At 38.9% G+C, this 15,065-nt stretch overlaps 1 protein-coding gene across 4 annotated transcripts in view; it reads left to right on the top strand.

Moving 5' to 3' along the window:
* Positions 1 to 15,065, top strand: part of Dock4 (dedicator of cytokinesis 4) — a 431,845-nt gene that overhangs the window by 325,033 nt on the left and 91,747 nt on the right. For all 4 annotated transcript variants that reach the window (XM_069996180.1, XM_069996183.1, XM_069996182.1 and 1 more), the window contains exons 24-26: positions 5,692 to 5,819; positions 8,040 to 8,174; positions 13,599 to 13,697. In XM_069996180.1, the coding sequence (XP_069852281.1) occupies positions 5,692 to 5,819; positions 8,040 to 8,174; positions 13,599 to 13,697 (362 nt within the window). The remainder of the gene's footprint in view (positions 1 to 5,691; positions 5,820 to 8,039; positions 8,175 to 13,598; positions 13,698 to 15,065) is intronic.

The raw sequence follows: 15,065 nt of genomic DNA on the forward strand, positions 1-15,065 counted from the left end.
GGGAAAGATGTTTGGTTAGGTTTCTCTGTTTATTAGACAATGTCAAGAATACAATCCCACTACATTTGATAGTGTCTTACACCATGTATTTCTTAGAATTGTAGTTTTTGCACAGTTAAATGTTGACCTAATACATTATGAATAAATAAACTTCATACTTGAAAACGCCCTTCATTTGTAAGAGATGAGCTTTATAAAGAGCTTTATAAAGACTAGGAAAGTTGTGTAAATGAGAGGAAGACTTCTCTTTCTTTTAAGTGAGAATAGTAATGCAAGACCACTGGAAGAAATGTACAGACCTTTTTAAAATTTTTAGTTGGATATTCTCCATTGATTCTCTACAACATAAATATATAAAAAATTATCCGGGACTTCAGGACCCCCTTTGGTTAGAAGCCATTAGTAATCATCCCCTTTGTTCTGTATTCCTATGCCCTCATCTCTCCCTGATCTCTCCCTTACTCATATTCTTCTCGGCCCTCTGTCCCAATGTTGTTCTTTTTAAAACTTTCAGACGGAAAGCCTTGTCCACGTCAGACAACTCTGAAAACACTTCCTGAAATGTTTATGTTTTCACATTTGCTCAGGCTTTCTTTTTGCGTTTTATTAGACATTTTCTCACATCTTTACCTGGGCATTTTAAAACGCACTAGGATCCAGACACTGGTGACTCAAGCTACTCAGAAGGCTGAGATCCAGTCTGATTGGAGTCTTTGAGATTTATGTGCAAATTAAGCAACAAAAAGCCAGAAGTGTAGCTGTGGCTCAAGTGGTAGAGTACCAACCTTGAATGAAAAAGCAACGAGGGTGCGAGGCCCTGACTTCAGGTTGTAATACTGGCACAAAAAATAAATGAGTAAGGAAAATAAAACATACTAGCTATAATTAACTTAAGTGGATATTCTTTTTGTGAATGAGCCAAGGGGAGTTTGGGTTGTTGTTGTTGTTATTGTCTTGTTCTGTTTTGTTTTTGTTACTGGATCTTGCTCTATAACACAAACTGGACTCCACATCAGATCCTCAGCCCAGTGCTGGAATCACAAGTGTTTTCATCTTCACCCAACAAAAGTGTATCTTTGAGAAATCAATTCTATGTATTTGTCCAGATCTGACAAAGATAAACTTTTAAGAGTTCTAAGCAACATCTCTCCCTGAACACAAGACAATGAATGGTATGAGACAAACTGTGTGTCCAACCAGTCATCATTAGTCCTGTGCTGTAGAGATGGAAGGTCAGGTCATATATGTTGGGTTTCCCTAGTGGTCTTTCCTCCTTGCTCTCTTGCCATGTCTCTGAACTTCACAATACTGATTGGTAGTGGCCAGAATATTACCAGGGAGAAAGTCAACCTGTGTCTTTTCATTTCTCAAACATTACTCATCCACATTTGCACAGACTTTCAAGGGATAGAGAATGGGGACCGGATGTGCTCCACCAGCAGCTGCTGTGACTCCAGTGGTGACAAGAATAGCCGCTTCCTCGTGCTCAGAGTGAGCAGAGCAGATGGAGTCATAAACTGGGCTGCGATCAGGCACCTCCCATTCCCATCCTACTTAAGCTATGGTCAAGGACAACAAATGCCAGGCTCTTTCAGCTGTCCTGATACCACCAGCACCCATGATGAAGCTCCTGTATTGAGTTCTTATTATGACCAGAATCCTCCACCGCATTATTATATGAGAACACCGGAAACATTGCTACAAATTAAGTAAACAATCTCTGCTCTTGGTCTACTTATAATGTAACAGTAGAGCAGATGTTAACAGTAATTATAAGGTATGTTAGCAGATGTGATGAAGGATACGTGTTGGGGTTCCCTGTAGCAAGGAGGTAGATCTGGGTTAGTCCTGGAGTTAACCCCACCCTCTTAATCTCAGGGGTTTGTATGCTGATACAACCCTCAGGTATTGATTCCTAGACACTAAATCTTACCCTCTGAGTTCCAAACCACTATCTAGCTCTCCTCTAAGCATCCTTCTGCAACCATCTCACTGGCTTCTTGAGCTCAGCATGTCTTTTTAATATATTTTTAATATCTTTAAATAGTTGTACACTCAACAAACCAGTTTATAAATCGATGCATTTTGATCCATGTTGGTCCTGTTTTGCACTCTAAGCTTACTCTTTTCCATCTCTAGGTGGCAGCACCACCCACCTAGAAACCTCCAAGTCATTCTTGATACTTCCTTTTGCCCTCCAGTTCCACCTGTCACCCAGGCTGCTTGTGTTCTTCTACCACTTACATCTGACCCCATCTCCTCACTGAGGGTCCTGGCCTGAGCCGCTCAGTCCTTTCTGCCCTTGCTGTCCATTGGCTCTTTCCTTTCATCCTTCATGTATACTCCAGAGTGTCCTTTAGAAATCCTCCAGGAGATGTCACTGCTCACTTCTTCACATCCTGTGTTTTAGAGTAGAGATTAGGTTTCAGGATTGATCTTCCAGGCCTGTGACTGGTCCTGTTCAGGTGCCTCCTCCTATCTCACTGCTTTCCTTCATCTGAAGTCTACTTTCTTCAACTCCTGGAGTCTAGTTCATCTACATGTGCCCTTCAGGACAGTTTAACTCTCATTCTCTCAAAAAAAAAAATCTCCTTTATTCCCTGCCCAGCCCATTATCACTCTCAGAGTTGACTGTATTTTTCTCCTTAGATCAACACAAGTCTACCTAGAAAGAATTTGGTATTCAATTGTGTAATGTTCATGTCCCCCTCCCTCTCCACAAGGAAAGCTCCAGAGCACAGGTGCTTTATTTATTTATCTCCCACTTGCGTAGCAGCCTGTAGACAGTCGATTCTTAGCAAGTGTTTCATGAGTAGATGTTTTGCACTGGTTCATGGGCTAGCTAGAGATCTGGATAGAGCAACAGAAGCTACTGAAGAAATTGAGGAAAGTTTACAAAGAAAGACAGAAAAGAACATCTTATTGGTAGCTTTTACCTAAGTACAAGCATAAATGAGTATTGGCTACAGAACTGTGGGAGTTGCAAGCTAGAAGAGGACATGATTAGCAGACGTAAGAAGTGCATATAGCATCCATTGTGCATCCATGGTGGGATTCAAACCACTAAGTAAGATCTGCAAGCCTGTGTATTGCTCTTTTGTGAGACTGATGTATGATGTGGGGTACTTTCCCCCCAAGACAGCATGTGCTGTTTGTACTCTGGTACCTGGAAGGTCTGGTGGCAGGGTTTTTTTTTAGTTTGTTTTGAACTCTGGGCCTGGGCATAGTCCCTTGGCTTTTCATCTCAGGGCTAGGCTCTACCACTTGAGCCACAGGCCACTTCTGGTTTTCTGAGTGGTTTATTGGAGATAAGAGTCTCATAGCCTTTCCTGCCTGGGCTGGCTTTGACCACGATCCTCAGATCTCAGCCTCCTGAGTAGCTAGGATTATAGGCATGAGCCACCAGCTCTGGGCTTGATGGCAGGTTTTTATACTGTATGTAGCTTACCTCTGTGGACAGATACTGTATCAAGGATCCTTGTCTAAGCTGGTTTACAGAGGAGGCAAAGATGAACTTTTCTCAAAAGAAAGGGAGACTTCCAGTGGTTCTTAGCTGCTCTCCCACTTCGTAGTCCCATGCCCTGGAACGTTCCTAAGGGAACTGGCTTTATCCACTCCACTGTTTACAAACAAAGCAGAAGTAAGTGGCTCACTGCTCTATAGAGCCTCAAAAGCATGTAGTAAGCTTTATCTAAGACATGGAATATGAGTGTGTATCTTAAGGCAAAGTTTATATGACACTTTGTATCATTAAATGAATAGAAGATTTGAATTTCTGCAAGGCCATCTGACTTTTGTTTGTTAGTTTGTTTGAAAGGATTCTGTTTGATGGGTCATGTTGCCTCTTAAAGGTAAGAATTAACATTTCATCTGGTGAACTTGCTTGGCATTACCCACTGGCTTATTGCCAGTCTTTTTATTTTAATACACCATATACAATTTATTTACCAGTTTTACTTTTGGGTGGTGGGGGAGTAGATATTTTCTAAACAGTAGGTTGCAAATTTAATCTTTAAGAAGCGCATCACACTAGCTGTTGGGACATGCCAGGGAAGCTTCATCTTCCCTTCTAGTTAAAACTCTCCAGATAGTGATTCCTGGCACTTCAGCTTCCATTTTCTTTTTCCTAGCTCTTTTTGTCAAGCAAATGCTTTGTAAATAAGTAGAGTTCCTGGTGAGGATTGCTACTTTTAAAAAAGGGCCTGCAATAAATCATTTTACAAATCTGGATTTTATTGTATTTGGGTTTTTTCCTCCCCTGTGTCTTATTTCATTAGGATTTTGAAAAACTAAGCCCAGACCTCCTATATTGGTAGCCCAGTAACAGGCACTAAAAGAAATATGAGACCAGAAGCCTAACTCCTGGGCTTTATTGTTTGAGGTACCCTCTTTCTAGTTCTTCACTTGCAAAAATGAATGGACTATGAAAGGCCACTAGACACTAGTAGAAAAAGTCTTAATGCCAAAGGCAGAGGTCACAATAAGTTATTAAAATAACAAGAATAGCTTGAAAGATAATCCAGTGAATTCAAATTACCTCCAATATTGTTTCTGATATCCCCACAGAAAGAAAATAGTGCATCTATGAAACAAGAATGGGAAAGAGTAAAAGATAAAAGGAAGCAAAGAAAGAAGGTCAAAAAATATGGGGCTGGGAAGGTGGCTCAGTGGTAGAGCACTTGCATTGCATGCCTGAGGCCCTGGGTTCGATTCCTCAGCACCACATAAGCAAAAAGAAAAAAGCTGGAAGTGGCGCTGTGGCTCAAGTGGTAGAGCATTTGCCTTGAGCTGAAGAGCTGAGGGACAGCGCCCAGGCCCAGAGTTCAGGCCCTGCGACCAACCAAAAAAAAAAAAAAATTCAGGTCTTGCTGTTAAAAAAAATTAAAAATTTCAAGATGGCAGCAGTAGAGCATTCAACCAAGTATAGCCCCCTTCTGAGTCTAAGGACCTGTGTGGCTGTGCAGGCTCTACACCCATGATACTGGACCTGGGAATAAGAAAGCTCTCAGAAATTAAATATATGGTAGCATAAATAAGTTGGTTGAGCTGAAAATGTAGAAGATACAATAACAATTTCTTATATTGGGGATATAGCTGAAGTGATCATAATGTCAATGTATTTGAAGCCTCCTATAGAAGGCCAAGTACACAGAAGGAAGAAAGCCATTCTAGAAATTAATCAAATTTCCTACTTGAAGAATATGGATTTACAGACCAATGGGTCCACTTAGTAGGAATGCTGGATTACCAAGGATAAAGATAATTTCCTAAGAGCTAAGAGGGAGAAAGGTAAAACAAGAAAGAATTTGGGGAGATGAGGACAGGGTGCAAAATCTAAGTCTTTGTGTACTTTAGTAAGAAGTCATACATGGCCTACCTCTGTGACAATTCAGGAAAGAGCAGAAGAAGCATTCTGTATGGAAACTGAGAAGCAAAACAAACACTTGAGAGGAAAAGAAAAAAAAGAATAACACCCATTTCTACTACAAGCTGAAAGCCTCTGGGGTACAGGAATGATGCACCAGAGAAAGGAACACTGATTTTAATATAAACCATGTAGAGCTAGTGCTTCTGTAACTACAAGTGTTAATAATTGGACAATTAAAGCTGATTTTAAAAGTAGATAAGGATTCACCCAAGAGTTGCGTGGGACCATAACAGATGTGACATTAATGATTCTTTTCTCTGCAGATTCCCGGTACATCCTCCTGCCTGTCGTGTTACATCACCTCCACATCCACTTGCAAGAACAGAAGGACCTGATCATGTGTGCGCGTATCCTTAGCAACGTATTTTGTCTCATCAAGAAAAATAGCTCAGTAAGTACAAGCAGGTCATAGTATGCGCTTCTCATCCATGGCTTCTGTAAATAAAATTCTAAATGTCTTCAAAGAAGGCAGAGAAAAGAGGAGCCTTCAGAGACTTTTATTTACAGCTAGGCTGAACTTTCTGCTTTTTCTTGGAAGGACTTAGAGGGTTTGTTTGTTTGTTTGTTTTTGTTTTTAACCAGGTGGGTTTGTGGTAGCTCTCAATAACCTGGGTTTCCTCAGCTTGTACTTCAAGCAAGAACTAAATAGGTATTTGAGAAGAAAAAAGAAGGAAATCTGAAAGCCTTCTATACTGTGTCTTTGTTTCATCTTCATATGGTACATGGCAAAAAGACAATGATGACTTACGAATGTGAGATCACAGGGACTCAATCTGTGAAACTGCATTCTGCATGACCAGGCCTAGAAAGTGGTTGTGGCCCTCAGGCATGCTCCTATCGCACTAGCAGATACAAAGGACAGCCTCAGGAGACAAGGGCTATCTTGTAACACATTCAGAACTTAGCCCCTGAAGTGATCTCTAAATTGTGATAGCTCTGGGGATTCCTGTGCTGAGCCCTGGATATACAGTACAAATGTGCCCAAGTGTAATGAAAAATGAAACAACAGGTTGCGTGCTTGTCCAGAAACAGGACAGCCAGGATCCTCATGTTCATGGCTCAAGGGTCTGACATGAAATCCATATAGGAGAGATGTCCTGTTCCAGTTTTGTGGATCTGCAGCTGCTAATTAAGCATTGTACTTATCAGTAACATGTTATGTAAAGTGGAGTTTGGCAGTGGGCTCTGGGCTTCCTGATTTCTCCTCTTCCTTTTACCTGTATGCTTTGGTTTTTCCCATTTTTATTAGTGTTATGATCAGCTTCTGAAGAGCAGTCAATATATGATCCCATGAGAGCTGGTAGAGAGACGTCCAAGTAGTATGGTAACAGAGTTGGTCTTTGAGGGGAAAAGGCTAGAAACTGCATCTATACATATAGTAAGTTTAAGAGTGTGGCTTAGCAGTAGAGCACTTGCCTAACAAGTACTAAGCGTTGAGTACCCACCCCATGATTCAGGCCCCTGGTGGTCTGGAACCACATAGCACAATGACAATGGGAAGACAGGATTCCCACTCTGATTGAACAAAGAATTGCTAAGCCATACCTGGTTAGGTGTATTTTCCAAATTATTGTTGTGGGAAAAGAAATGTAAGCTAAATAGTACACACAACTCCAAATCTAAAACAAGTAACAGACATAGAGGTAATATCTTTTTATTTCTCTTTGTCCATTTCAATTTGAAAGTTTTAAATCTGTTTTTAGTCTAAGCTGATAAGGAATTCAGAATAGAATCCATTTCCCTGAAGGAAAACCTTGCAGGTTTTCTTATAAGTGTAAGAAACTTTATCATAAAATTATGGCCAAAAGCCTTGTTCAAATTTACACTTTCTAAAAATATTCCTTGCAAAAAGCTGTCTCTTTGGTAGAAGTCCTTTATACACAAGAGTTTTGTCTTATAGATAAACCGAGAACCCAAATTCACTAGCTAGAAGTCAACACAGAACAATTCTCCTTCTTTTGTCAACTCATAGTCTCTGCCATGGCTATTCACCCTCGGCCTTGGTAGCCAAAGATGTTCATCTAGACTAGATGCTGCTTCCTAGTATTTATTGACATATAGGGTTGTTTTTAAAGCACTTCTGTAGGAATGGTCCTCTGTACATAAGCTAGTCTTAGGAAATGTGTGCAACTCCCAGAGCTGAGATTTGTTCATGGAAGCACAGTTGGGCACTGAAGACTTACATACTCAGAACCAAAGACTTCAGTGAAGAAAGAGACCCAGGAGCAAACTTGTCCAAAACATTCACTTAGTGAAGCTCAGATTCCTCACTCTTGAGTTCCCTGAGCCTTTGATTCTATCTTGTTTTGTTTGTTTGTTTGTTTGTTTGTTTTGTTGCTGTGAGGCCTGAACTCTGGGCCTGGGCACTGTCCCTTGGCTCTTGAGCTCAAGGCTAGCGCTCTACCACTTAAGCCACAGCGCCACTTCCGCCTTTTTCTGTTTATGTGGTGCTGAGGAATCAAACCTAAGGCTTCATGCATGCAAGACAAGCACTCTACCACTGAGCCACCTTCCCAACCTTGATTCTATATTTGAAAGTTGATTTTCTCCCATTTTATACTAAAGGAGCCTTTCCTGAATGCATTGTTCTTCCACCTCCACCCCCTCTTAGGAAAAGTCTGTGTTAGAAGAAATAGACGTGATCGTGGCCAGCCTGCTGGACATCCTGCTGAGGACTATCTTGGAGATCACCAGTCGACCACAGCCTTCCAGCTCCACCATGCGGCTGCAGTTCCAGGACGTTACTGTAAGACCTTCCCACAAGTGGTGCTTCTTATAGCTCCCTCACTATGAGGGGGCACTGCTGCAAAAGTCTGGGGAACTTGGTTCTAGGAGAGAAACTAGTAAGCATTTCCAACTTATGTGAGACTACCCTCACCAAGAAAACAAAGTTTATTAAAACATCTTCTAATAAGCAGTTTCTAATTTCAGATATTAGCTCTAACTTTGCGCTATTTAAACTATCTATGATTTTTTTTTTTAATCCTCAGTCACCTTGGTAACACTCTGCATCCTCTTTTCATCCATCAAGTTGCCTGAGGAGTCAAGAATAGTGAAAAGGACCATTGGTCATCAGGAGCCCTGAGTTCTAACTCTGGATTTTTTAAAATCATGACTAATGAATTTTAACTTTATTGCTCTTCAGTTTGCTCAGATATGGGGCATTCAAGCTCCATTGTCTTACTAGTCTAATATAACATGGTTCATATGAAATTTAGATAGAAATATGTGTGTATATATACATATATATGCATACATGCTGGACTAGAGGCTCCCAGTTGTCCTATTCAGGTGATAATATGAGTAATAAAGTCAACATTTTTTGTGGTATTTGGAAAGCAGTTATTATCCAAACCATTGGCTTATGAGAGTACCTCTTCCCTAGTTCTCTGGTTACAGAGCAGGCTTTTATCAGGATTTCCTCTTCCTCCCCATCAACTGCTGACATGGTGGGGTTGCCTGCATTTATAGGTCTAAGTCTAGGATATAAAAGGCAACCCAGCTTAATACCATGTCCTTCTTTAGGCTTCGAGTTTCCTGGTCCATCTCTTATCTGTGTACTCATAAGTTTTATATACAATATCCAGGTATTTAATTGTTTAGTAAGAAAAATAGGGAAGGAACTCTCCTTGATTCTGATATTAACATTCAAACTGCTTCATGGAACTCAACCTCTTATATACATCTGAAATTGTAATAACACAGCAAACAAAATCATAGCAAATGGTGGACGGGTTAGAAGTTAAAGTACTCTTTCTAGACTGCTTTATATTGCCATGTAGCTATACAGGGCTATGACACACTGCATCATTTGGGGTATAGCGTTCTTAAGGCCATAACAGTGTATACAAGGCAAACTGAGAGATTTGAAGAAGGTGATTAGGTTTGTGTTTTAGGTAGGGCACAGGGAAGACAGGATGACCACATATGTACAAATTTTAGAAAGACCATATACTGAGAGTAAAGCCAAACTCTTGAACACACATGGGATGAAATTTTCTAGAAAGCACATCCATAATTTTAGGACCTTTTATTTTATGCTTTTAAGACATTTTTTGAGAGTATTCTGGCTTCTTTCTTTGCTGTTCCACTGACAATAGGATGTTGATTAATTTACTATCTGTAAGCCTGCTTGTTTCTTTGTTTCTGTGCCAATTCTGGGCCTTCAACTCAGAGCCTGGATGTAACCCTAAGCTCTTTTGCTAAGGCTAGTGCTCTACCTCTTGAGCCAAAATTCTACTTTAAGCTTTTTGTTAATTAATTGGAAATGAGTCTCACAGACTTTCCTAGCTGGGCTGGTTTCAAACTGAGATCCTCAGATCTCAGTCTACTGAGCATCTAAGATTATAGGCATGAACCACTGGCTCCCGGCTTTCTGTTTATTTTTAAAACAGAGAAAATAGTCATCTTTATTTCAAAGTTAATATGAGAATTTCACCAATTTGGTAAAATTGTAAACAGCTTTAGCGATTAGTGTTGTGGCAATAGCAGTGACATGAATGTTGTATGTGTTACAGAAGTGATTGTTGTAGTTATAACTAATTCTGTCATGAGAGTCACTCCTCTTTGGGTCTACAGATTTACTAATATCTTCAGCATTTTCCCACAGAGAAAAGACTTCCCAAACAAGGAGTCTTTATATGGAATTCTACATTAAGCACCTTTCAGTCTCTGCAAGCAGCACATATATCAAAATCTGCTCATGCTAAATGGACACAGTGTGAATAGACACATTTCCCACAAGCATGTCATGATGGATTTTTCCAGTGCTTTGCAAGTGCCAAGTTGTTAGCCTACCTCCCAGCAACCCCAGCATGAGGACTGGCTTCTACTACATTGTAATTCTAGATAACAGTAGCTTTATTTTGACTACTTAGAAGAATTGTATTTTTTTTTCTTCTTCTACCAACTTGTCTTTAAACTTTAAAATGCTCTCATTGGCTGAAAAGGGGTGGGGACACTATTGTAATTGGTTCCTTTCACAAATCCAATTGTTCCTAGAAGCACATTTTATAAAGCAGTATAAATGGCCATTTGCCTCACGCCCTCAAGTAATTGGTCTCCAGAGTTCCTTACAATTTATAAATACTTCCTTTCATATAATTCTTTTAAGCACCACTTAACAGTGATTCAGCTCAGCATAGGGCCATGTCTAAGACCCTGATAGCTTGGCATGCTTATCTAAAGTCTGCATTTGCTGTGGGCTTGTGGTTAGGAGAGCAAAAATGGTGCATGATAATTCTGAAAAAAAAATTGGAAAGAATCTAGACTTGGACATGGCTCAAGTGGTAGAGCACTTGCCTAGAAGCATCTGGAAAAATCATGTATGTATAATGGAAGGTTTCTTGAAGACTATTTGAATAGTCATCTAATACTCTGACAGTTACTAGTAGAAATGCCCACTTATATGCAATACATAAATAGATAGATAAATATATAGACAGACAAATAGATAGATGTATAGATATATCAGATGTAAGCTACTAAACACTAGAATTGTGGGGAGGGGGTTGTGTGTGTATATTTATGTGTGCTGGCCCTGGGGCTTGAACTCAGGACCTGGGAACAGTCCTTTAATTTTTGTGCTAAAGGCTAGTGTTCTACCACTTGAGCCACAGCTCCACTTTTAGCTTTTGCTGGTTAATTGGAGATAAGAGTTTCACTAAAGACTTTCCTGTCTCAGCTTCCTTTGAACTACAATCCTCATGTCTCAGCCTCCTGAATAGTTAGGATTATAAGCATAAGCCACTGGTTCCTGGCCTGAATACGAGAGTTTTAAGGACATCTTGTTAAGAAATTCATATAGTAAAACTAAGTGGATCTTGGCCAGTATATTTTTTGTCTTATTTTTTTTAAACAAATTGTGACTCTAAGATCTATCTATATTTGTGTTCTTAACATATCTTAAAAATGAAGGAAATAATATTATGGCTGGGAAATAAATTGGTAAAATAATAGACATCAAATTCTTTTGACAAGATTGGATACTCAAAGAGTATTCTTACTCAAGGACAGTAAGAGAGTACATAAAATTGAATTGTAGCTGGGCACTGGTGGCTCACACCTATAATCTTAGCTACTTAGGAGTCTCAGATATGAGGATTGTGGTTCAAAGACAACCCTGGAGACTTTTATCTCCATTTAATCTCACACACACAAAAACGCTGGAAGTGGTGATGTGGCTCAAGTGGTAGAGTTCTAGCCTTCAGAAAAAGGATCTCTGGGACGGTGCCAAAACCCTAAGTTCAAGCCCTAGTACTGGCAGATACATAAACATACACACACACACACACACACACACACACACACACACACACACACACACACACACACACAGATACACACATTCACACACATAAACACACATGTACACATATGGGTGCATGCCCCAGGACCAACAACAACCAAGAAAAGTGAACTATGTTGTAAATGTTGGGATTGGCAGTAAAACATAAATATGCCAAACCCTGTCTGTGAGAGTATTAAATTATTTGCAGTCAGCCCAATATAACAAATAACCTGCATTCAAACAAGTGTTCACTTCTGTACATTGACCATAAAGACCTAAGTAATTCTATTCACTGTTGAATTTTTTTCTTATTACCAAAATTGCTCCCCTTGCCTTTCCATGCTCTATGGGTTGTTCCAGGCCAGCCTTAACATTCTTCCTTTATATATGATGTCTTTATTCTTTGACTAGTGTTAAGATTTCTCCCAGTTACTTGCTTCAGCAATTAAAGTTTCATGTACTTTACTATGATTTTCTTGTTTCTTATGCTTGAAGTCTACAGATGGTTTGGGGTTGTTTGCCTGTTTGTTGACATGTAAGCTTATTGTTTTCAAAGAATTTGAAGTTTGGGGAACAAATAAATATATATACTGTTAACTTCAGCTTTTCTATAATTCATCGATTTTTGTTTTATTCCCTTTTTTAAGTTTTTTTTTCTGATTATGCATTGTTCTCCTCTGTCTTTAATAATTCCTTATGCACTGGCCCAGTAAAGTTTCATCTTCAATATGAAGTCTCATCACATACATTATAGTCTAATCGCTCCCTTCCCAGGCTTGTGTGAACACTTACGGTTACTCCACTAGTCCTTTTACATAGTTATTTTCCTATACTTGGGTTGCTTTTGCACACACATGCACCAAAGTGTCAGTACATTTTTCTCTAACTTTTCTTATCTCCTGTGAATTCTCAAGGAGTCCTTTGTAATTAACAAGTATGTTAAACTTAGGAGATACTTCTACTCATTTATTCTTAGTTCCCTGAATTTTTTTAACCTTAATTAATGTAGAAAAGCAAGAATTTGTCCTGTCTCTGTGTTGGAAATAATTACCCACGTGCAAAAGACGTGAATCTCTGGCTCACCTAATATGTCCTAATGGTCTCAAGCTTCCTATGTGAGCATTTAGAGACATGTTTGACTAAGCTGATCCCTATGTTGGAAACTCCTCCTTCTCAGGGCATCTGGACTGTGGTTTTACATGTGATCCTACAGTTTCCACATAAACTCAAATCAATTTCCAATTAAATCTCCCTTCTGTATACATATGGTTAGTTACCACTAATTGCTTGGTCTGTTGTGTTTGTATTGTTTAAAATGTTACTGTTCTATTTAAAAATAGATAAAATTCTTTGCTGAGCAAAACATGTTTGCATTGAAAAGGAAAAAGGTTTTAGTTAGTGGATTAGAATATGCAAGTTATAGCAGTTCTATATAGGTTATCAAATCTAAGTATGATATACATATTTTTCTTTTTAACTTTGAAGGCTTGAGCTTTGTAGGTCATTATAAGTAATATATAAGTAATATATTCTCTACCACAGAGCATGACATGAGGCTCAAATGATAAAAGAAATGGAAGCATTTTAAGCACAGAGTAAGTGGTCATGGATCTCAGAACCTTACCTTCTTAAATAAATGGAGTTAATTCCCAAGAGGAAAGCTTCTACCATAAATAGTGAAAGTGAATATATGCCAAATGAATAGTAGTAGTCACCATGAAGAAAATTTTGGATATGATATAAATAATTTTAATTAAGAGGACTTCCTAGGTAAAATTGGATCATAATTATTTTTTAAATTATTCTCTTTAAGGGAAGCTCAGAGTAAGTTACTGATGTTCTTTTATGGCCTTCCTTTAATGTATGATTTTTTTTCATTAGGGGGAATTTGTTGCCTGTCTTTTGTCCCTACTAAGACAAATGACAGATAGACATTATCAACAACTTCTTGATAGTTTCAACACAAAGGAAGAGTTAAGGGTAAGTTATATTTAAATTTTTTCTTTAATGTATCTAACTTTCTTGGTGTTACTTATTGCTATTCAGGTTTTATGACAATTACCTCTTTCTATTAAATCCTAAACAGTGTTTTCTTTTTTTCTAAGCCTGTCCATATATCAATTCTGTGAAATTTATATTATTCAAGCAAAGCAATGAAATATTATTTTTGAGAAGGGTATAGGATGTGAAATACTTCATCAAGGTTCAGTAAACTAGATGCAGAATGAAGAACTAACAAAAGAAAATGGAATAACTCTAGTTAAGAAGACATCCATATTACCTTCATATGAAATAAGGGAGAATGTATAAACACATCTCATCCCTATTCAGCCATAATGAGAAATTTTGGCTACAGCTATCTAACTAATGAAGCAGAGTTGGACATGATGCTATGTGAGTCTGGCAGGCTGAAATTAAACATAAATACAGGTGTCAGATTTTGAAATATCCAGTATTCACTAAGGTTTGGGGACATCATTAAAAAGTAAGAAGTTGCCTGGCACCTGTGGTCCATGCCTGTAATCTGAGCTACTCTGGGGGTAGAAATCATTGGATCCTGGTTCAGAGCTTGCCCAGGTTGGAAAAGTCCATAAAATTCGTATCTCCAGTTAATCACACAAAAGCTAGAAGTGGAGCAGTGGCTCAAGTGGTAGAGTACTAGCTTGAGCAAAGAAAGCTAAGGAACAGCACCCACGCCCTATGTTCAAGTCTTACTACCAGCACACATTTACACACTTAAAAAAGCTGGTAAGTATTTGGAAACTGAGAAATGACTTGTCATTCACCCCTGTTTACTTTTATTCTCTTTTGTTCTTGAGGTTTTCCAGGTACCTTGCAAGTTACAAAGATCATACTAGGAGAATTTTTTAAGTGGAACATTGCAGGAAAATAAGTAAGGGGACAGTGCAGCAGTTGCTTGACTATAACCCTTCTCAGTACCTTAGGGGAAGATTTGTGGCTATTTTATATAAATAGTGCATAGGTGTCACCACTTGCAGACTTCCCAGTGCCTGGGAGACACGTTGTTATCTCACAAGAATCATTCTGCCACATTGGGGCAGTTGACAAGCTTCCTTGTATAACAATAATTGCTAGGGCAAGATCCAGGCTAGCATCAGTCAATTTGCACATGACATCATACTTTTCATTATTACATGCAATCTTCACTTTAGAATTTTAAAAGTATAAAATTAGAACTTGCCTTCGGTGAGTTCAAACAACAACAAGAACAAAAAATGCCTCAGAAGAAAACTAATCACCCAGTTAACTTCAAGGAGACATTGCCTACTTAACACAATGGGAGAATAATTGGGTTTTCCCTAGCAAAAATTTTCCAGGATTGGATAT

The sequence above is a fragment of the Dipodomys merriami genome, unplaced genomic scaffold, assembly GCF_024711535.1.
Source record: "Dipodomys merriami isolate MVZ:Mamm:240054 unplaced genomic scaffold, mDipMer1.0.p SCAF_5, whole genome shotgun sequence".
Taxonomy (NCBI): domain Eukaryota; kingdom Metazoa; phylum Chordata; class Mammalia; order Rodentia; family Heteromyidae; genus Dipodomys; species Dipodomys merriami.